The 23662-nt window shown below is 42.5% G+C and overlaps 2 protein-coding genes across 5 annotated transcripts in view; one reads left to right on the top strand and one right to left on the bottom strand.

Moving 5' to 3' along the window:
• The window catches only part of LOC114564306 (dehydrogenase/reductase SDR family member on chromosome X), a 55973-nt gene extending 45870 nt beyond the window's left edge, over positions 1–10103 (bottom strand). Inside the window, exon 1 of one of the 2 annotated variants that reach the window (XM_028591567.1) lies at positions 9550–10103. The gene's annotated coding sequence lies outside the window, so the exon portion shown is untranslated. The remainder of the gene's footprint in view (positions 1–9549) is intronic. The other variant, XM_028591564.1, reaches the window with a different exon arrangement.
• Positions 10104–15897: 5794 nt separating this feature from the next.
• Positions 15898–23338, top strand: znf148 (zinc finger protein 148). 3 transcript variants are annotated; one of them, XM_028592116.1, is made up of 7 exons: positions 15898–15996; positions 18243–18565; positions 19626–19751; positions 19882–20005; positions 20183–20266; positions 20372–20490; positions 20818–23338. In XM_028592116.1, the coding sequence occupies exons 2-7, from the start codon at positions 18266–18268 to the stop codon at positions 22453–22455; spliced, it is 2391 nt and encodes a 796-aa protein (XP_028447917.1). In that variant the 5' UTR covers positions 15898–15996; positions 18243–18265; the 3' UTR covers positions 22456–23338. The 3 variants fall into 3 exon arrangements, with proteins under 3 accessions (XP_028447917.1, XP_028447915.1, XP_028447916.1); XM_028592114.1 differs by having other exon boundaries at positions 18243–18625; XM_028592115.1 differs by lacking the exon at positions 15898–15996 and adding an exon at positions 17036–17123 and having other exon boundaries at positions 18243–18625.
• Positions 23339–23662: the final 324 nt, after the last annotated feature.

The raw sequence follows: 23662 nt of genomic DNA, 5'->3' as shown, positions 1-23662 counted from the left end.
CATTTGCATTTCTTTTTCAGCAAATGCAACTCGTGCTTTTGCTGCTTCTGCCTTAGCACGTGCAATGGCTGCTGCTTTACTTGTTGATGAAGTGTTTGAGCTTTTCCCAGAGCATGAGGCGGCGGACCTGGTCTCAAACGTGGTTGCTGGTTTATCTTCCATGTCGTGGCAATGGATGAGGTTGCCTGTGTTAGTGTTGCCCTAGTCGTAGCCTTCTCTCTTAGCTGTAACGTAGAGGCAGTAACTCCAATCAGCTCAACCTTGTTGTCCAGCCCGCTAGAAAGCTCTCGTTTCACTATCTTGTCCTGCATGCACGTAACCCTGTGCAATCTGACCAGCAGCTAAACACCTTCCACCATCAAACACTGGAGACTGGGATTGTCTTAACTCCGTTTATTTGATTAGAAAGGGTGAAACGAGAATGCTGTGGATAACGTGGATAGTATGGAGAGATAACACAAAACATGAGGCTGTCCTGATCACATTCAACTTCCTGACTAAATCCCATGGTGCAACGGTCCCACAGTTCTTAAAGGAACACACGCATGTAAAACAACTACTGCCAGCAATGAGAGGAAAAAAAAAAACATTTAAGTGAACTAATGTGCTGATGGGGACAGAACACAAACATTAACACTTAGATCAAAAGTAAGAGGAAAAAATAGAAGAAACCTCAGGAGAGGCAATTCAGAGAGCGATGGGTGGGATGAGGTAGTGGACTGTGCGTAGACAGTTTTGGTAATTGTTGTGTCGCCTCAGCTGCAGCCGCCACAGGCTTTCCATGGGGAGACGAGCCAAAGGCCAACTTGTAAACATGAAAGTGAAACCTGAGATTTCTGCTTGTGTTTGCAGTGGGCAACTTTACACAGCATATAACAACATCCTGGATTCACATCCAGTCTGGGACTCATGTCCCTCTTTTTGACTTACAGGCATTCACAACAAATCGAGTCACAAAAGCCCCAAAAGTAGTCTCGCTTTGCCCGAACCTCCTCCAAAGCGAGCTGAACGATGGTCTGGATACTCCACATAGCATTCGGGGATGGGGAGGAAAATGTGCTCTGATTTTATGGTATTTCTTTAAACCAATCAGAATCCTCATGGGCGGTGCTAAACTCCACACAGAGCCGCTGTAAAATAGTTGTGCGAGAGACAACTCAGATTGGACAGATAGTCTAGCTAGCTGTCTCAATTTACCCTGCAGAGCTCTGAGGAGCAGTTAACCATAGTCCTCATAAATCCACCGAATTTAAAATTCCAGCACAAAGAAAGCAAAAGTAACTCACGAAGTAAGCATGCAAGAGTTGTACATTTGTTTAGCTTGCTTGTATGTGATAATGTGCTACTAAAGGTTCTGATAAATAAATTGAGATTTTTCTTTAGCCGTTATAATAGCTGCACTTCTTGAAAACCCATTGAGGCTTTCTTTTACCTATAATGTAATGTTACTGTGAGCTTCACACAGCTTTACAGAACTCATCAATATGTAATTTCCTTCCACTTGAACACACTATTCCTTGAACTATATGGTCTTTGCTTCCAATTTTCAGGCTCAACTCCAACACTTGAATTACGTTTGACGGAAGGAATGGACCATGCAGGTGCATAATCATTTGTCCTTTTATATATTTATAGCCCCTAGTTTAAAATCAAAACAAAGGCAAAGGAATTTCCTAAATACTATAGATAGTTCCAAATTCAATATGGTCTAGTTCAATTGTCTGTGGATGCTTTTTAGTTAGAAATATCAATTTCCATGTGCCTGTAGATACAATTATTGTGCAGAAATTTCAGTATTATGCATGCAAGTTTTGTGTGCTATTAATTCATCATGTTGGGACGAGTGTGTGTGTGTGTGTGTGTGTGTGTGTGTGTGTGTGTGTGTGTGTGTGTGTGTGTGTGTGTGCTTATGTTTATCAAATAGATCCTAACACTTTCTCCTTACTGTCTTTAGGGAGTAGATGCCTTTCCATTAGTAGATGTAGAATGAGGAGCAATGGGAGGGATATTTGCTTGCACCAATTAAGTCTGTCATTAACTCCGTGCAACACTTTAACACACACGCACAAACAGACACGCACAGTATTTAACACATTTAATTTAACAGTCTGTGAGTCAGTGTGTGTGCCTCTGTTTCTGTCTGAAACCTGTTGTGAGTGAGAAAGGACTGTGAGGAGTCTCTCTCATTCTTGCTCTCTCACTTTCTGTCCCTTACTTCAGGGCTATGTGCACACAGAGAGACTATAAGGTGGTGTGTGTGACTGTGTGTAACACACATACAGTCACACATTTTGTTTTGGGTGTGTGATTGTGTCAGAGAAAATGTAATCTGAATGGGATGCCGCCCCCGATTCTAGTGGTGTATGTGTGACAGTAAGATCATTAAAGCATTTAATACAAAGTCTCCACTAATATTACCTTCATCCACCTTAAATCACAGCAGATGAGGGCTGGACCAGTTGGGGTTATTGGGTGGCAAACATCACTTTTGGCTAGAAGGCTAGAAGGCCTTCCCAATAATAAAAAACACTCTGTAGTATTTCTCTATGAATTTCATAGTTTAATAAGGGGGGATAACATAATTGCATGAAGGATGATACAAATAATCTCATAATTAATACAAGTTACAGTTTTCCCATAGGAAACCAGTGCAGATGATAAATATATAATCACACACCCCATCACATTTGTTTTATGAGAAGTGGTTGATACAGACAGGACCAGATGTTAAATAAAGACAACAGCAATAATGCATCAGTTTAGCTCTAGATTCGCTAATGTTTACCAGTATTGATTGAACTGTCCACCTGGCCAGAAGGATGGCGGTTGTGTTTTATGTCTAACGTGGTGTTTCCCTCCCAGCCTGCGCTGAAATGCTAATAATGTATGCTGTTTGGACTGGAGGGAGTCCATTACGGTGACTGTATCACATCTTGGTCCATCAAGGGACACACACTGGGGGAATGTCGACAAAAAAGGAAGGAAGAGTGAGTGAGAGGGGGAGAGGTCTGCACGCATATTCTGGGAAATATGTGTGTGTGTGTGTGTGTGTGTGTGTGTGTGTGTGTGTGTGTGTGTGTGTGTGTGTGTGTGTGTTCAATGTGTGTGAGTGTGTATTGAAACTCGTACACAGCAGACACGTGTCACCTCAGCTCCTGTGCCGTCAAGCTAAACTGACATAAACAGCCCCAGGCGGCCCTATCAGAGATGGACTTTACATAACGGCTGAGTCACACACAATCTATTTTTATGGCTTCAAGGTGTGTGTGTGTGTGTGTGTGTGTGTGTGTGTGTGTGTGTGTGTGTGTGTGTGTGTGTGTGTGTGTGTGTGTGTGTGTGTGTGTTCCAGTGTTTCAATCTTTCTGAGAGCAGATTTGAGTTTTAGACCTTTAGAATGAGGGTATTTTTGTGCCGTCATCCTGACCAAGCTTCACTCCTTTAAAGCGCCGTTTGAGGACTCAGACTTGGTTTTGAGGTTAAGATTAGAATAAGGATCAGCTAAAGGGAGGCTGGGGGATGTAGGGCTTTTTAAAGTGTTTTTGGGGAACTGTTTGCCTTTATGAGAGTACATTCGAGAGCTGATAGGAAAGAAGAGGAGAGAGACGAGGGGGATGTGCAACAGGATGCCCCAGGCATGTAGTGCTGATGGTAGTGAATAAGTCAGGGTGAGAAAAGGTGTCAAAAATGTGAAGTTATGTGAAGTAGAAAAAGGAGGCACACAATAAAAGCAGTTGATGTCTGCCCAGAATTCCTTTATTCCTTTATTTGGATCCCCATTAGCTGCTAACAATGTAGCAGCTACTCTTCCAGGGGTCCACAGAGAACACCTGTCTCTTTACTTGGTAGGGTGAATAAACATTAGTAAGTAAAATAGGCCAGGGATTTTTGAGGTTGATACCATAATCAATATTTTAAAAGTTTACATGTAGTAGAATTGTGCCCTAGATATGTAATGAGGATTACTTTATTTGAAAAATACAGTTTCTTGTGGAGAAACTAATGGCGATAAAATTCAGATGATTTATCATTTGGACTTCAGTAAGTAGTGAGCACTAAGGAGTTAATACCTCCACCGAGGCTGTTATGTTAATGATAGAAAATGTTTAGAAATTTTAATCTGCTTCTGGATATGCATTAGAATATAAACAGTTATGGAACAACTATACTTGGCCCAGTGCAGTAGTTCATGTGAAAAGGTAAAAATGCTCTATATCACGAGGGACTTGTTAAAATCCCTGGACCTGTATCTGTTCCAAATAGTACTCACTTCTTCCTTGGCCTATGGCCTAACTTTCTGCAAGATATCCCACTCACTAACAAACAAACAAACATATCCACAAGCTAATAATGTTTTTAACAGAACCTAAAATTGATGGATGTAAAGTCAATTAATTAAATGTAATTCACTTCAATGAGCACACAGCTATGAGGTTAGGATTAGAGTGTAGGAGAATGAATGTTGTCACTGGAGGGTCTTCAAAACAGAGAAACAAACAAAAACTGAACTCAAAAATGACACACCAGCATTAAATTATTGTCCTACTTCACTTTGCACAATATTCAAACTTGTTTTAAACATCTTTCAAACATTTAAAATATCAAATAAATACCATATATAAGATAATAAATGCTTATGTTTGTGATAGTATTTTAACAGTCTAATATATGTCATCTAAATTACCCATTACATTATCCAAATCACGCAAAGGATAGGGTTACTAAATTCCATCTTGAATAATGTCAAATATGAGAGTGTATTTGATCTGGATTACTATGGGTGTTACCTGGTGAAAAGTGAATCTGAAATTCCTCAGGATAATGCAGCCTACTGGGAGTCCAACGAATATTTCAACATTGTTTACATGTAACTATTATTTAACAGTAGCTATGTTTCCATCCACACTTTTTTAGCCAAATTAAGTGATATTGAATGAAAAATGCCTTATGGAAACGAATCGATTGAATTTCATGAATATTGACTCAAAGGAAATATGTTCGGTCTCGGATTTTATCTTGATCAATATACGGCTTATGCGATAAACACTGATGGAAACGTTATTTGCCGAATAAATTAATGAATTGTGAAGTTTTAGGTCATTTTATGGTTGCAACCCACCACAAAACGAGGAAGAAGAAGTTCTAGTTCATTTCCACCCAGTATTTCCGCTCTGTTTGCACACGACAGGTGTCAACAAAGACAGATGTAAGTGGACGAACGAGGAGACAAGAGACTTTTTGAATTTAATTTAAAAGCAAAATATAACGGCTATTTTAGATAGCAGAAATCTAAGAAATGCCATAATTTATCAGGAACTCGCGAAGGAAATGACCAACAAAGGTTACGACAAGCCGTGGGACGTCCTCCGGAGTAAATGGAAGGCGATCCATCGCAGCGTAAAATAAAAGGCAAGTTCCACCTTTTTCGATGAGCTGGATCAGATCCTCGGCCAAAGGCCCACCGTAGCTAACCTGACTCCGCCAGATGGATTGCTTCGCATTTGCTCGGCATATCCATCTGGGAACTTTCCGTTGGAGAACTTTTGGGAAGGGGCGGAATACTGGTTATTTGATTGGATGAACCATCTGTCTATCACCTATGATGGGTGATAGACGGGCCAAATCAACCAATCAGATCCACGAAGCGTATGAAAATACAACCACAAGCCCGCCCCTGCTGCTGCAGGCAAAGCATAGCTCGTAAGCTCAGCATGCAAGCAACATGTCGGTAAAGGAGATTTGCCATTTGTGTAACGAGAATTTAGGAATAAAAGGCACCATTTCAGGTTCCCGGACCATATTCCAAAAGAATGATCCAAGAGAAAAAAAGCATTAGCGAGCGGCTAACAGAATTAGGGCTACCGCTGGCTGATAATACTGGTTAGCTGATTGGATAAACCATCGGTCTATCACCACCTAACCCACCGCAAAACCAACGCAGATTGGCCCGGTCGTTTGGCTAACGGCTCCAAATTTTCTCTGCCTCAAGATGCCAGACTGATCTGCGAGTGGAAAACTGGAGCTCGCGAGATCAGGACGGTCTCACGAGGCTACATCGTAGCTTCCTTGGCTTCTAATATTAACAACAACAACTACTTTTATCTAGCAAAACTTTGTTCGCAAATGTTTGCTTGAATGTTGTGCGATTCAGTGCGAAAATGAATCAAAACACCTTAAAATGTCTCAAATCAATTCGATATACCAATTTAATCGCAAAACAGCATGTGACATCACACAGCACAGGTTTTTATTCGCTTTAAAGCTGTTGGATGGAAACACACTTTCACCAGCTTTATTCGCATGAGTTTTTTTTTACCGAACTTGAGATAATTCGATTGACAAGTGGATGGAAACATAGCTACTGTGTAAATAGCACATGTTCAATACAGTATGGGGACAATGCTTTAACTCAACGAGCCATGTTCAAGTCCCTGTACCATGAAATATCCACTCATACTGTGTCCTTGAGCAAGACACTGGCCCTCCAGTGCTATTGACCCTGACTTCTGACCTCCAAGCAAGAAAAAAGCTTACATAGATCCAGAAACTTTATTGCTAATGTAGGAAGAAAAAAAATGTAATTCTAAATACTGCAACTTTTAGGTTACATTTCCAGATTTTTAGTAAATCAATAAAGTTTTGTGTGAAAAGTGTGATATTTTAATTTATTTAGTAGCTAGACGTCGTCGTATATTTGATTATAGGCCGACTAATGATGGAGGTCTACGGCATTTGTAGCTCAATTATCAGTTTGCTAAATATTATTTTTAGCTGTTCAACACTTGATGGAAAATGGAAGTATACAAAAGAAAAGCATTATTGAATGTGTTTGTTTTTTTTAACCGTCAGATGTTGATGCAGCTTCTGCTCTGTGACCTGAAACGCCACATCTCAGTAACCCAAATAGAAAATCCTGACCTTTACAGTCACATATATAGTTTGATGATGGAAAACCTCTCAGATTATCTATATTCATGAATGCAGTATAGGACTTTATCAGCATGGGGGTCTAAGTGCTGCGTGTCCGTCCATTAAAAATGATTGGTAATAATGAATAGCTGATGGCAATACACACACACACACACACACTTTGTTATATACAGTTTATGAACATTATGCGGCCCGAATACGATAACAAATCCCCTCTCCACTGCCTCAGGCTTCAATAATTTACTTTTATCCCTACATATTTATAACGTCAATCTCAACTGAACTTGAATCTATCAATGTGTATTAACATTCAAGCATTCTGAAAGAAACCTTTCAGTCTGTGCCTGCCTGCCTCGCACACAGCATCACAGCTGATGTTGTATATGTAGGATACACTGCGTATCACACGTATGAGTTATGACAAAAAAAGATAACATAAGAAAACCAGAAAAATTTACTCCGTACAGCAGTAAAAGTAGGACAAAATGAAGGTAAAATCCGTTCATTGACATTTTGACAGTAATGATTAGAATTATTGTTCAAGTTTTTTAGGTCACACATAAACCATTACCTCTGGCATTACAAAGTTAGTAGGCTACACTGCAATATTACAGTTTACACATGTATTTAATGAAGGAAAATGTTTTCAATAAATTTGAGTAAATTTGAGTAATGCTCATGTATGCATGCAAAGGTACACACACACACACACTCACACACATATATACACACACACCTACCTACCTCTCTCCCATGCTGAGTCCCTCTGAGCCTTCCCTGCTCCACTTTTTTTTTTCATCCGTCATTCTAGAGCATGTCAGTGTTTAACCCCCTCCCACGCTGACACACACACACACACACGCACAAATACACAAATACACCTTTTTCCCTTCTTTCAACCTTAACACACACTGCCGGACACACACACAGCCAATCCAGGGCACAAGTTTAAACAGACAGACACCAACAGTTGAAGCAGTTGTGTGCGTGTTGAGGGGTGATACAGAATGGTTGTATATCTACTCACTCACTCGAGAGGAATAATTTTGTAGTTTGGTCAAAGAGGCCTTCTGCCATCCCACCAGACTCTCTCCTTTTCTCCGAGGGAGAAACACACCGCAGTTTAGGAGGCTGCTTGGTTCCATCCTCGCTGCATCCAGCATTTAGGCTGCTTATGGATTTTTAACTAGAGTGTGGCGCCCGTAGTTCAAAATAAGAAGGTTTAAAACTTTTAAGCCTAAACCTATACTTTCTCGTTGAGCGAGGGGAGATGCTCAGCTGTTTAAATCCTCAGGGGTGTTTAAGGTGGAAAATAGTGACGTGGCGTTAAAAAAATAAAAAGGCTTAACTGTGAGCTGCAATCAGCGAATACCATTCAGCAATCAGGGATTGACTAACCCTTTCCCCCAGTAAAAAGGCAATCCTTGTGTTACATCAAGATGTGTAAGATAAATATTACAAATATTCAGAGGAACCTAAAAAGATGAGCAAACTCTTTTTTGCAAATAAGTCATAGATAAACCTTTTTAAAAGCAACATGTCCTTGGTGTGTCCTTCACATTATCCACTTTAGAATGAGCGCAATTTGTTAATTTTCCTGGTTCTGAGTTGCTGTAAATTAAAACAAACTGTTTTCAGACTTAGATGAAAACTGGCATCATATCATATCTCACATGTCTAATAGCTTTATGGAACATGTGACAGCATGTAGGCATTGGGAGCCAACGTGCCTGAAATATTGAGAAGTCCTTCATTAAGCGTGGCCAATAGATGCTGTGTGTGTGTGTGTGTATGTGTGTATATGTGTGTGTGTGTGTGTGTGTGTGTGTGTGTGTGTGTGTGTGTGTGTGTGTGTGTGTGTGTGTGTGTGTGTGTGTGAAAGTAAATGTAAGAGCATCTTCCTAAACTAAGATTGGACATAGCGTGTTGAACAAGCTCATGTCATGGGGGAATATAAATGCGCTATGCGTAAAAGCATTAGCGGCGTATTCATGATAAGGAGTCAAAAACACAGCACAAAACAGATTAGGAATAAAACGCACAGGAGCCAATAGAGATAATCCTGTTATCTCGTTTGATGTAAAATGCCAATGTGGAAGCATCCTCAGAGACCAAGATGAACTGAACATGATCTAATGCTGCAGCGGCTATAGGCTATTGGCAACCTCATGTAAACATTAATTGTTCTTGACCTTAAGGGACACCCACGCCGTTTACCGCAATGTCACCGGCGGTCTTCGTGCTCCATTAATTGAGAGCCCGCACACGCGCGCCCGCACCGTTCTCCGTTTTTCACCAGTTCGACATCCTCCTGATGACATTGTATCACCTTTGAGTATTCACTGTCAGTTACCATCCCGGGTCTGTAATACATAAACCGGCACTGATAGATGATCGCTGTCAAGTTGAACATAAAGGAATTTGGGGCTTCGGGACACCGGGTGCCGGTGGAGACGCACTTCGGTCATCACCTGCCTTCTAACCAGAGCGCATTTAACATTACGCACGACAGGAAAGCGCGCGTGTACACACACTAATACACACAAATATGCATCCACAGATGACATAGAAACACGCATACACATCAAGAAAGACAAGGCAAAAAGAAGACAGCAGACTTACGGGACGACCCTGGGCTCTGCGGGCTCCGCTGTGCGCCCCATTGTGAAATTCCTGTTATTCCCGTTGAATCCTCAAATGCCGTGGTCGCAGTCCACGTCTCTGCAAATGTACCAAAGGATCACATAGAGGATGAGGAGTATGGCGAAGATGAAGAGCGCTACTAGAATGGCCTTGGTCACCGGAGAGATGAATGACTGCATGTCAGGAGCGGAGCCGGGCAGAGCGGCGTGGGGCTCCGCGTCCGTCTGTCCTCAGTCTGTTATCTCTCTCGTTCTCCACCTCTCTTCTCCGTCGCTCCGGTAGCAACTGTTGAGGACGGAGCCCGGGGCTTTGCCGTGCACGAACACACACATTTAGAGCCTGACGCACATGCACACGCACTCCGCGACGCGATTTTCTACTGGCGCGCAACGCGTGGGGGGGTTTCCCTTGCTAGAAGCGGCGCAGGAGTGGGCTGTCTGTCCCCAGATCCACTCTCTCTGGCTTCCTGTCGCACATCAGAAGAAACAGAATGATAACAACCGCAGATCGTTCAAAGAATGTTGTTGCAGTACAAAAATCCGATGAAATTTAGCAGTTGGATGTTTAGATTAAATCCAGCAGAGACGTTTCTAGGACACAGCATGGAGAAGTCCTAAGTTGTGCGCCGAGCTTCTGACGGCAAACAGGTTGATTAGTATTCCTCACGGCGCTGTGTGTGTGTGTGTGTGTGTGTGTGTGTGTGTGTGTGTGTGTGTGTGTGTGTGTGTGTGTGTGTGTGTGTGTGTGTGTGTGTGTGTGTGTGTGATGGCACTGAATGACAGACTATCACATTTTATCACAACCCTCAACATCCCTTTTGCGGCAAAGCTCAGTCAGTTGAAGGATTAATAGATGGATCCAGATGTTTTTTGCATTAAACCCACTTCCACTTGATCCGCTTTTTATTGCTAATTTAGACCTAGGCCTACATAACCTATATGTGGGCTATGTTATTATTTTAAGGTTGCTACTTGCCTTTATGCACCCTTTAAAAAAGAAAACACAATGATCCCATGAAAGATGGTCTACAAATGTTGGAAACTGTTGTCAAGTCATAGTAATAATGCAGGATATAAACTAGGCCATTAGGCTAAATATGACAAGGTGACAGTTTGATAGGCTAAAGTTTTTTTTTCAAAGGGGCTAATGCTTTGACCAACATATAGGCTAGGCTTACCAAACCTATAGTGGCCGTTTTGTAAGTTACCGTGCAGATCCACCGTGCAACATTTCTGACAGAATTTGAGCTGCCCGATGACCATCTTTATGCAAATTCCGTTGAACGCGACTATCCAATAGAAGTAGAGCACAGGGGAGACTGGGGGAAGCCTCTCGCTTCATTCATGTTGCAAAAGTGGATCTGCAGCGTTAGCATTGGCAGGGGCGGCAGGTAATGTAGACTTAGGTAGGTTTAAGCAGTAGTTTCCAGCACCTTAGTTTTAAGGTTTTTTTTTTAAATACAGCGCCACCTTGCGTAGCCTACCGGAGGCTGCGTTTTCAGCATCAGGACCGCACTTCCAGGATTCTAGTTTTTCAATTCCATGTCACCTACCACAAACGATTAAACGGTTCCTTCTAACCAAAAGCTACTTTCTGTCCAAATATTAAGTTTAAAAAGGTTTTTCCATCCAGATACTACTTTATGTCTTGCAATTTAACTTGGTTGCTAATAGTTGCATGTTGGGCTATTTCTGTAATTAGCATACCAACAGGTAATATAAAGATGTTCTTTTTAAAATACATTTTAATTGAAAACAATAATATTACCAATGTCACAACCCACACCACCCAACAGAGAAAAAAAACAATAAAATAAGTCAAAACTGTTTTTAATGTGGCATTTCCACATAGCACTGTTCTTCATATAACATAACACTCAACAGTCACAACAATTCCTGCAAGAGAGAGATGCAAGATAAAAAGAAATTAAGTTTTATTACGTTACTTCATGTTGACGTTCGAAGTATTGTCAAACAAAACGATGCTAGCTCGCCCCTCCCTCCTCTTCATCCCGTCCCCTCCCCCTCCCTTCCGTGCTTCCGCGCACTTACCCCCCAAGCCCCACCCCAAAATCCTTCTTGTTGGTTATTGGCTGGAACCATAGACTGTATAATATTAATGGACAAAGCATCCGAAGTGCTGCAAATGCGGAAGTGCCTTAAACCTGCCTTCTATCTGAATTCCAGCAGGGGGCGACACATGCCGTTGCAAAAGGAGGTCGGTTTCTGTAGAAGTCCATGAGAAAGTGACCCACTTCTCACTTGATTTATTACCTCAGTAAACATTTTCATAATTAGTTTATGGTCTCAATCGCTAGTTTTAACTCTTCTGCAACACAGAATGTTCATTTTCTGAATTATGGTCTTGTTGATTTTAAAATGGGCGATAAAGCAGGGGGTGTTTTAGGCTGTGCCTATGATGTGATTGCCAGTGAAAGTGTGTAACATAACGTAGAGTGTAAGGGCTCCTCCCTCACTCCTCCCTCTCGTCTAAAATCGTCACATCTGCAACCAGGATGGCTGCACCCGTAACGGCAAACTCGACGACTCATAGCAGATCTCCACAAACCAATGGGTGACGTCACACATGCTCTGTCCATTAATATTATACAGTCTACAGCTGGAACGCTGGAAGACTGTTATGTTTCTTGGTGCAGGTTGGCCAGTTTGTTTTTGTTGCCATTTGTGGAGCCTGGGCTGTCTACAGAGACCGTGTTTTTTTACAGTGTATTCAGGGGACAGGCAGCTTGCGGATAGTGGGGAGATGTTTTCTGTATGTGACAAAAAATATTGTAGCCTAAAAAAACGCGTAACATCGCTTAGAGCACCTTTAATATTTGAATTTTCCTGACACTTCAATATTAGAACCCACATTATGACGTAGGTAACAGCAATACCTTTTAACTGAGTCCTTTCTCATTTGTTTTCTTATAAGTCTGCAGAATTCCTCCACTTCATTGAAATAGTAAGTGGACATAATCACTGCTGGGTTATTAAGCATATTGGTGCCACTTACAAAATATGCATTTGTTACTACTTTTCAATTATGGTATGTCCAGCAGGGGACCCCAAACTTCCCTTTCCCAAGCCACATTAACTAGCTCTGACTGGGGGATCCTGAGGCGTTCCCAGGCCAGGTTGGAGATATAATCCCCCTACCTAATGCTGGGTCTTCCCCGAGGCCTCCTCCCAGCTTGACGTGCCTGGAACACCTCCCTAGGGAAGCGCCCAGGGGGCATCCTTACCAGAGGCCCAAACCACCTCAACTGGCTCCTTTCAACGCAAAGGAGTATTGACTCTACTCCGAGTTCCTCTCGGATGACTGAGCTTCTCACCCTATCTCTGAGGGAGACGCCAGCCACCCGCCTAAGGAAACCCATTTCGGCCACTTGTACCCTGGATCTCGTTCTTTCGTAGGTGAGTGTAGGAACGAAAATTGACCGGTAGATCAAGAGCTTTGGCTTCTGGCTCAGCTCTCTTTAGTCACAACGGTGTGATAAATTGAATGTCATACTGCCCCCACTGCTCCGATTCTCTGACCAATCTCCCGCTCCATTGTCCCCTCACTCTAGAACAAGACCCCAAGGTATTTGAACTCCTTCACTTGGGGTAATTGGTTTCCTACTGAGAACCATGGCCTCAGATTTAGAGGTGCTGATCCTCATCCCAGCCGCTTCACACTCGGCTGCGAACCGATCCAGTGAGTGCTGAAGGATGATGCCATCAGGACCACATCATCTGCAAAGAGCAGCGATGAGATCCCCAGCCCACCGAACTGCAAACCCTCCGCACCCTGACTACACCTCAATATCCTGTCCATAAATATTACAAACAGGATTGGTGACAAAGCGCAGCCCTGGCGGAGGCCAACCCTCGAAGTCTGACTAACTGCCGAAAACCCGGACACAGCAATCGCTTTGGTCATACAGAGATTGGATGGCCCTGAGAAGGGACCCCCTCACCCCATACTCCCGCAGAAGCTCCCACAGTATCTCCCGGGGGAACCCGGTCATACGCCTTCTCCAGATCCACAAAACACATTTAGACCGGATGGGCATACTCCCAGGCTCCCACTTGGATCCTTGCAAGAGTGAAGAGCTGGTCCGTTGTTCCAGGACAGAATCCACATTGTTCCTCTTCAACTTGAGGTTCGACTATCGGTCGAACCCTTTCCAGCACCTTGGAGTAGACTTCACCAGGGAGGTTGAGAAGTTTGATACCCCTGTAATTGGCACACACCCTTTGGTCCCCCTTTTTGAACAGGGAAACCACCACCCCGGTCTGCCACTCCTTAGGCACTGTCCCAAACTTCCACGCAATGTTGAAGAGGCGTGCCATCCAAGATAGCCACTCCACACCCAGAGCTTTCAGCATTTCTGGATGGATCTCATACATTTTTTTTTGCCACTGTGGAGTTGTTTGACTACCTCAGCGACTTCCACCAGGGAAATAGACGACAATCTCCAGCTCTGCCTCGAACATAGAGGGCGTATTAGTTGGCTTTAGGAGTTCCTCAAAGTGCTCCTTGAAAGTCTGTCGGACAGGGGTCCATGTGTCTCCATCATTGCCAACGTGCACATTGAAGTCCCCAATGCAGGACTCCATTCAGGGTCTCCAAGAAGGCCCAATACTCCGAGCTTTTGTTTGGTGCATATGCACAAACAACAGTCAGAGTCTTCCCCCCTACAACCCGCAGGCGTAGGGAGGCGACCCTCTCGTCCACCGGGGTGAACTCCAACGTAGCCGGGCTCAGCCGGGGACTAGTGAGTATCCCCACACCTGCCCGGCGCCTCACACCCTGGACAACTCCAAAGAAGAAAAGAGTCCAACCCCTATCCAGGAGTATGGTTCTGTGCGTAGAGGTAAGCCCCACCAAATTTAATTGGTAGCGCTCCACCTCCCGCATAAGTTCCGGCAATGCTTTTTGGCAATAAATCTTAGCCTGTTTAGTTCCCTTTCAAATGGTGCCCCATTTGTAAGGAACATGCATTTGTGGGATGAGCAGCAGCGCTGAGTATGTGGGTTGCGCCCATGAAAGATTTGCCAAATCTTCTCTGCCAATGCCAAACAGCATATTCTGACACTGACTCGTTTGGTGTTAGCTGGATTTGATGATTGAAGTTTGAAGAAACAAGACATCAAGGCAATTTAACAATTTATTCATTTCACAAGGCAAATTTTTCATGGGCTCATCCCACAAATGCATGTTCCTTACAAATGGGGAACCATTTGAAAGGGAACTAAACAGGCTTTCCAACAGTATAAGATGTATTGCCAAAAAGCATTGTTACCACAGAGAAATAATCTACCAAACACAAATTTCCTTACTTTTTGTTCTAAGTTTATTAAGAAAACGGGAAAATCACACATTATTTGTTGACTTTGAATGCTGCCACACTGCCCATAAGCCATCAATCCCCACCCAGGTCTGGGTCATGGTTACACCAATACATGTAGATAAACCTGAACACTAAATCAACCCTACTACACTAAAACCCAGGAATGCACACGCAAACATTACCAGAACATCATTAAAACATACTTCGACGAAGACAGGAACCATTCAGAACACAGAGCCTTTGCAGTGCTTAGCGCAGAGTAACGGCGTCCTGTCGGCTGTTACAGTATTGTGCACACAACTACGCTAAAGTTAAAGCATACAAATCCTGTGTATTTTTTTCCAGTATTAGCCTACTGCTTTGTCGCTATGACCACCTTCTCCACCTTTAGCGTTTATTTACGTCTTTTGAATGCGCCTCTGAAGCACTGTGTCCACCCTGTTCGTCTGTTTGGTGTGGTTGTCATGGTAAAGTTGTAATATCCTTAGCGGCAACAAGCTCGTCCTCAGAGCGGTTTTACCAGGGATGTGTATGCGGCCTGGGCTATCCAAATCTACCTCCCTCACACATTAGCCTACCAAAACTCCACCTCACCCACCGTCTATGAGCCTAGGCCTACATGATCACTATCACCCAGCAAAATTAGAAAATCTGCGTTTAAACCCCATTAGGATTGTGCTTAATTTCGACATGGATTCTATCAGATGACCACAAATCAAATGTAGCCACACAGGCTATTAATAGAATTAATTATCTCTGCTTAACCATAGTTGATAACCTATAGCCCTACATATTAGCCTAGGCCTATTTCAAAAATCAACACAAAATCTGATATTTAAAAAATGACATTAAGACACTATTATTAAATATAATTTATAAAAGTAGCCAAACTGAAGTATGAGGTAACCTTATCATCAGCAGTGATCAGGCGCCTGTTGTCTCAACTAATGTTAACCACTAGATGGCGACAAATAGATTTTTTAAAGTCTTGAAATGTGATGGTGTGTTTGATTATTCGGCACACCATCATTACACTGTAGGCTTGCATAACAATCATGACAGCTAAACGGGTTTAAGACGCACAACAGGTAAGATGAAACAGTGCAGCTTTAATAGTTAAAATACAACGTGTGCGCTACTGAGACGTATGTTGTTTGTCTCAGTTAGCTTTACTAGCAGGCAATAACATTGGGGCCTACTGAGCAGAGTGAGGAAGCTTGAGGCGATAGCGCCAAAGCGAACAATCCCTGCTGACAAGTTTGGTGAAATGTACAAACGAAAGTTGTTTTGTGTGCCATGTATATCCTTTGATGTGAGCTAGAATGTATTGTAGAATACTGCATGTCTAATGCTATGAGGATGCGGGCTCTTTACAGCATTACAGACCAATGTTTGCATCAACTCGCTAGCAGCTAGCTAACTAGCTTCAAACAGGCCTTAGAGGTTTTTCAAGTCGGTGCAAGGGAAATAGAACTTCCGGTCACAGCCTTCAAAGTAAAGCATTTAGTGATGCACTTGTTTCGCCTCATCCAAAAGGCTTCTTCAGTTCTGACTGACTAGTGGGGAGTTCCGGATATTTAACCTCTGTTGGTTTGTGTGACTAACGGCCCATAGCCCATAGGTGACACCATAGACATGTCTATGGTGTCACCTATGGGCCGTTAGTCACATGAGGGTCATTGAGTCACATGGGAGTCGTAGGGAGTCTGGAACTCCCCACTGAGAGGTGAAACATCTTCAAGAATGTCTCACAAGTCTAGTTGCCTTTGCTTATCACATATAATTACAATGACCTGGATGACTAAGAACCTTCACAGACATACGGACTAGCTATGTTGTTGTTTCGAGAAAAAACATTCGTAATGGTTTTAAATTAACCTAAAAGTGACCCAAAACAATTGCCAATGAGAGTGGTTTGTGCTTAACTCTTCATTTATATGGTTAATATTGTTTGTGGCACAGTTATAGAGGCAGCATTCGTATGTTTCTATGAACAATTTGTATTAATAGTTACAATGTATTGTCTATTCGGTGTGTCCTAGCCAGTGTGCTCATGTGTAACGTTAGTGGTGAACGAGCTTTAATTGTGAAGGCACATTCGCCTCTTTTCCTGCGTCTCTCCAGCACTTGTTGTAAATGTGATGTAGCAGCCTTGACAAGCGCGGCTAGCTCGCTGGCTAGCAATATACTTAACCCACTTAACCTAAGTGACACAGTGAGTGTGTTTACATATGGGAATAAGTGGTTGTTGGTGTGTGTTTAAACCGTGACAGATACTCTACTGCTAGGGTCAGTCTATATTAGCTACTTTGCCAAAACTGTTATCAAACGACCCACAAATGCTACGTTAGCTAGCGTTAACGTTACCGTTTTTAAGACCAAGTGATTGCTAGTTAACTAGCTAATTTGGTCTTGTTGAAGTGTAACGTTAACGCCAAGTATGGGAAAACACACGTGTAATGTTGCAGCTGGAAATGCATAGCTGGTTTTCTAACTATTTCGGTTCTGGAAATATCAAGTTGTCAACGTAGACTGACATATATCCGTATTTAAAAAAAACATTTAAACAAAAAAAAAAGTGCTTGGCATTTGAATAAAGTAGAATAATCTTCTAAAAGCAGAACATTACTTAAATACATTCTCATCTTCCCGAGCTTTTTCACGGTGCTTGCTATCACTTTACACTGTAAAGTGCATTTTGTAAGATAAGATCACAGAAACAACAGCTGACCCAGTTGCAAAAGTTGACACATTACTGAGAAGAGGCATTGTACGCGCAATAGCTGTGGGACTGAGTGGGATCATACTCTTAATGTTTTGTAAGGTTGTAAATCATATTCTTAGAGCTACACACCTATATGTTCAACCAGTTAATGCAACCTACTGGGACTAGAATATAAATCATATGTATAGCAACAGAGCCCCTGAGACCACATTCATAGGGTTGGGGAAACTCATGCCTACCAGGCTAGAGCTAGTGTTGTTGACTTGTTCTTGTTGGGGTTCAGTACCAACATAGTGCCAGGAATTGCAAAAAAAGTTACCTTCTGCACTATAACATAATAAGTAACCATCACAATTTTAGAAAGGTCATTTATGGGCTTATGGGTAACTTGGAAGTATAAACTTACCACCCTAGTTAAATCTTAGTCACTTGGACTCCTGCAACTTTGTTATATTCTAATTAAGAATCACATTGGAAATGTTTTGGACTTTTTTATTTTATCCTTGTTTTTGTTATGTGTGATTTCACATCCTCCTCTTAACGAATGTATGTTTGATATGTAACTTGCCAACATTGTCCATTCATCTCTCTATTTCTTTCTTTTTACAGACTCAAGAACTACTCTATGTAAGATGAACACTGAGGACAAGTTGGAGGGTATCCTGCTGAAGTGCAGCAGTGGAGGAATAGATGGAGGAGGCAGAGTTGGGCTGGGCAGCGCAGGAGGACTGGTGGTGATGACACTGGGGGAACGATCACTGGCAAACCACCCTCTGTTGGCCGAGGACGACGACGATGACGATAAAGATGAAGATGAGGACCTGACTGGAAGCTCGCTGGTTACTCATGACCTGGTCCCTCCCGAGCAGCTTATGATGCAGGAGGAGATGACAAAGAATGGTAGAGGAGGAGGAGAAGAGGAGGGAGGCGAGGTGGGAGTGCATTTCCCCCTAAAACTCACCAATAAGTTGCCTTGCTTGCTTCATATGCCAGTGAGTTCATGTTAGTTAAGAAGTAGTCAACGTATTGATAAGATTATTTGTGTGGATACTGTACCTATGGTTTCCATGTCATTATAGATAGTCCTCCTTTCATGTCATCCTATACAATGTTTGTTATGATACATATATGGAAATCACCACAGTGATTACATTTTGTTAAACATTTTAAGGACAGTGATATAAACCATATGACACAAATATCACAAGTAGAAAGCCTGTACCCCACAGAAAGTCATTGAAAATAACCTTAAATTAAGGATAATATATTATATAATATACATTGTTGTGAGGGATCACCTCCCTCCCCATTGTGTACCTGGTTTCCACTTAGACAAAAAAAAGTCAGAACCTTCAGAGATAAAGGCATTAGCTGAAATGTTTGTGCTTTATAATCTTTTGCGTTACAAAGGAATAAAGATACAGCACATGTAATTGAAAAGACTATTTTGTACTTTTTACATTACATTTAGCTGACGCTTTTATCCAAAGTGACTTACAGTTGCCTCTGGAACAACTAGTGTCTGGAACAACTAGTGTCTTGCTCAGGGACACATTGGCTGATGTATCACAGTGGGAATCGAACCCGGATCTCCCACACCAAAGGCACGTGTCATAGCCACTGCGCCATCACCACTGTGAGTGTAAACATCAAGGATAACCTCAACCCATCCACAGGATCAGGCTTAGGGCTGCTTAATTCCTTTTTATTCTAACTTGGATGTTCTATCCATTGTTTTGGCCATAGGTTTCTCTTTGGTGTATTATGCCTCAGCAGGAGGTCATCCTCATAGGATGCTTGAACTACATCAACTGGCCTCTTAAATTGTGAAGGAGAAGCTGCTAGTGAGTTCCCCTCACGTTGGTTGATTATCCTCCGTTTGGCCTTTTGCACCTGCCTGATCCTGATAATCTGCTGGATAAGTGGGCGGGCATTAAAGTAGCTCATACGTCCTGTTAAATGGCTTTCCTGTCTATGGTCCTACTTTTACAGTTGAGCATCAAGCAGGAACTGAAGCTGTCTGAGACACCGGACCAGATAAAGAAGGACAAAAAAGGAGTTAAGGACCTGATGGTATGTCCCAAGAAGAAAAAAAGAAAGCAGCGTTCACCAGCAAAGGTGCAAGTCAATTTTATCTCAGAAATTGAATTTTGTAATGGCTTGACCTGCATGTGTGTGTGAGAGTTTTCCACAGTTACTGAAGAGTGAATTAAATACTAATGTCTTTTGTTCCCTGTTGCTGTTTTAGATTCTCAACATCAATGATGATGAATCATTGGGCATACAAAACCCCAAGTGTCATGTCTGTGTTCACTGTAATGCTGCATTCAGAACCAACTACCATCTGCAGAGGCATGTCTTCATTCACACTGGTAGGAGAATTACCCATTCAAGTTTAAAAAAAAAAAAGGCCATTATATTAATTTCTTGCTTTGAAATTGGTTAACCACAGAATGAAGAGGGGCAATGCTAAATTAATCCGTTGCCTGGAATATGATATGGAATACAGTATCTTTATTGTATGCTGATGTTTATTATTCCAACTCCAGGTGAGAAGCCATTTCAGTGCAGCCAGTGTGATATGCGCTTCATTCAAAAATATCTTCTCCAGAGACATGAAAAGATCCACACTGGTGAGTAAAGAATGAATGCAATCAGTATGCACTAGGATTTTATTTTGCTTTATTTTAGTCTCAAGTGAGTCTTTTTCTTTTTCCCTTGTGTGTCTCTTTGTGTAGGTGAAAAGCCTTTTCGCTGTGATGAGTGTGGGATGAGGTTTATCCAGAAATACCACATGGAGAGACACAAGAGGACTCACAGTGGAGAGAAGCCTTACCAGTGTGACTACTGTCACCAGGTGAGCTCTGTTATTATTTGCTAGTAAATCAGTGCACATGGAAACAACAATCAAATTAGGTATTAAAAACCGCATAAAATCTGTTTGGTTTTTATATATGCCAGACTGCCGAATGCAAACACAGAACGCACAGTGTGAACTGATGAAAATGCTAGCCAAAGTCTCTGTATAGTTAACCCACTATTCAAATGAGTTGCAAAGAAAAATAAAGACCCAACAATAAGATTGTCTGTCTGTATTTCCTCACCGAAGGTTAATCACCACATTGTGGCTGTTTGCTGGTACAATAAAATATATATTTTTTTTTTTTTTGTCTTCCATACACAGTACTTCTCCAGAACAGACCGGGTTTTAAAGCACAGACGAATGTGTCACGAGAACAGAGAGAGAAAGACCAGCAAGGCAGCTGGTAAAGTTGGGCCTTTGCATGAAGCCGATTCTCTGGGCCTCCCCTTTCTTGCCAAAGAGTGTTCACTGCCCAAGAAAAAGCGGCAAAAGTGTGCAGACAAGAGTTCAGGTGCTTCCACCGCTGCCCAGACAGATGGGTACACCGTCGCTGTTGTCGAAACGGAAGAGAAGGAGGAGCAGAGACAGAATAAAATAGAAGGTCTACCTCTCTTTGCTGTGTCCTCCAAAGTCAAACATGAGTATGTGATTGCAGACTACTCTGTGGAACTTCCTGAAGAAACGGCTAGCCAACACCAAGAGGGAGAAGTGTCAACAGAAGACGCAACTCCTCCCAAACTTGTCCTGAAGAAAGTCCCCAAGAGGAGTCTCAAACAGTCCAGTGAACAAACTCCTCCCTGCCTGTCCACTTTGTCTTCCTTTGAAGAAACTACTAAGGTCACACAGTACACCTTTGAAATTGTAGACAAGCAAGGCCTTTTAGAAGTAGAAAGCAACACTGATCTCGAGCCCGTTGAAACTCTTCAAGGAGGCCCGACGAAGCCAGCGGCCGGCAGCACAAACTACGACGACGCCATGCAGTTTCTCAAAAAGAAACGTTATCTTCAGGCTGCAATGGCCAACAGCAGTCGGGATTACGGTCTGAACACGAGCAGCATTTCTTCTCAGCCGCCTGTTACGCAAACCGTGGTGTCAGCCGTGATTGAAGAGACCGTCCCCGCCACCATTCTGGAGCCCCAGCCCATCAACGCAGATATTAAAGCCACACATGACAAGAGTGTGTTGCCAGATGAGGTTCTTCAGACGCTGTTGGACCATTACTCCAACAAAGCCAATGGGCAATCGGACATTTCCTTCAGCGTGGCCGACACCGAGGTGACATCAAGCATATCCATCAATTCCTCCGATGTCTCAGACAGCAGCCCTGTGGAGAGCCTCGGAGCCTCTGCTGCCCAGGCTCAGCCAGCTACTGAGAAGGTCAGCCTCTTGCAGGAATACTCCAAGTTTCTCCAGCAAGCACTGGAGAGGACCAGCCAGAACGACAGCTACCTGACCAGCCAGAGCCTCAGCTTGGTCTCCGAAAACCCCACCTTAGCTGGACAGCCTCTGTTCTCCACCGAGAAACAGTTCCCTTCCCCCAGCAGGTTCAAATCAGGGATGAGCTCTCCGCTAAGGTCCACTTTAGAGAAACCTCACTTTGGATTACTGGTCGGGGACTCCCAGCACTCCTTTTCATTTTCAGGTGATGAGACCACCCCTCCCTCCGCCGTGTCCCCAGCTGAGGAGGACTTTCTGGAGCAGGTCTCACCCTCCAAAAAGCCAGACACATCACAAGGCATACTGCAGACCTTCCAAATAAGCTCCTTCGATCAGAACTTCAAAAGTCATTTCCAGACTTCAAGATCTGGATCCTCCTCACAGTTTACTGTTGCCAATGGACAATTAAGTCTCCGAGGACACAGCACAGACTTCTCAGAGTTCCCCTTAGTCAGAGTCACTGAGACCAGGTCTCAACTGAACTCCTCCCCTGATGTTACATCCAGTGAAACCTTTGGCTGAAACCTTTGGCTGAACGGAGGGGTAGAGAATTCATTTTCTGTTCATAATTTCAGCGGCACTTTATCTCATGTCTCTTGTTTTGCCAAAACAAGTCCCACCGCAACCATGTGCTCTTTCCCTAAGCATTTTGTTATAAAACATATTATTGTTTTGTTTTTGTTAAGTGCAACCTCATAGAATGGAAATAATGAAAATTGTTAAATCGTAATTAGCATTTCCCTTTTGAAAAAAACTCATTGTAATTGCACATAGGTATATTTCTTGCTCAAGAATGTTCATTGAGAGATTAAGCGACCAAAGTGTAATGCTAGAGAAAGAGTGAAATATTCTCTCATGCCATTGCCACGGAGTTTTTATGTTTTGTCAATCAGTTTGCCTCGCACGAAAAATTATCAAGTCACTCTTGCTGCTTAATGCAATATTTCCACTTATTAAAACATAGGCCCTATTTATATACACCTTTTTTCTCTTACTGTAGCTACCTCCCCCTTGCTGTTCATCTGGTTATATTTAAGTCCACTCCTAGAACCTTGTTATTCCAGCTGTGTAACTCCTGTTAAATTGTCTACTGACACCATGATTAGATCATAACTGATTCTTCACTTTATGTTGAAGTCACTTTACTGTCACCTGAGACAGGTGTGTCCACATGACGTGTAATGAATGCTATACAGGAAAGATGTAACTGATTGTATTCATCTCATATGGAATCTAGTGTATTTTCCATTTACACATTGGGCCTAGTTTGGTTGGTGTGATGGCCAAAAAGAAGAAATTATCATTCTCATTCAAAGAAAATGAATTCATTCATTTTTATTCCCTTTTGTGCCTACATTTCTTGGCACAGACTTTTGTGACTCTAGTGCAGATTAGGCAGTGTAATAACCCCCCACCCCCCTGCTGCTGAAAAAAAAAGACAAAAGAAAAAGATTTAGGAATCAAAAAGCTGCATTCATGTAATGGTTGCCGGGTCATTGTTATTTTTCCTTCAGCAGTATAAACGAGTTGTAATGAAATTACTTAAGAAGATTGTGCTTAACCTTTGCACAATTTGCACAATTTTTCACTACAGGGAATGTAGTATGTACTTTCATATTAGGGTTATTTGAAATTACAGATGATGCTTGTTGCTTTCATCACTTACAATGTAGCTCTTGGAGCTGCAGTTCTATAGTACTTTGATTGTTGTTCTTCGAAGATGCACAGG

Source organism: Perca flavescens, chromosome 11, assembly GCF_004354835.1.
Source record: "Perca flavescens isolate YP-PL-M2 chromosome 11, PFLA_1.0, whole genome shotgun sequence".
NCBI classification, from domain to species: Eukaryota; Metazoa; Chordata; class Actinopteri; order Perciformes; family Percidae; genus Perca; species Perca flavescens.
This window is presented reverse-complemented; position numbering and strand designations above follow the sequence as displayed.

What these genes read in the sequence shown, in the direction of transcription:
- znf148 (XM_028592114.1), top strand. Translation starts at nt 18,266, where the DNA reads ATGAACACTGAGGACAAGTTGGAGGGTATCCTGCTGAAGTGCAGCAGT. An exon ending in CTTGCTTGCTTCATATGCCA is followed by an intron (nt 18,626 to 19,625) that starts GTGAGTTCATGT and finishes CTACTTTTACAG; the next exon opens with TTGAGCATCAAGCAGGAACT. An exon ending in AGTGTGACTACTGTCACCAG is followed by an intron (nt 20,491 to 20,817) that starts GTGAGCTCTGTT and finishes TTCCATACACAG; the next exon opens with TACTTCTCCAGAACAGACCG.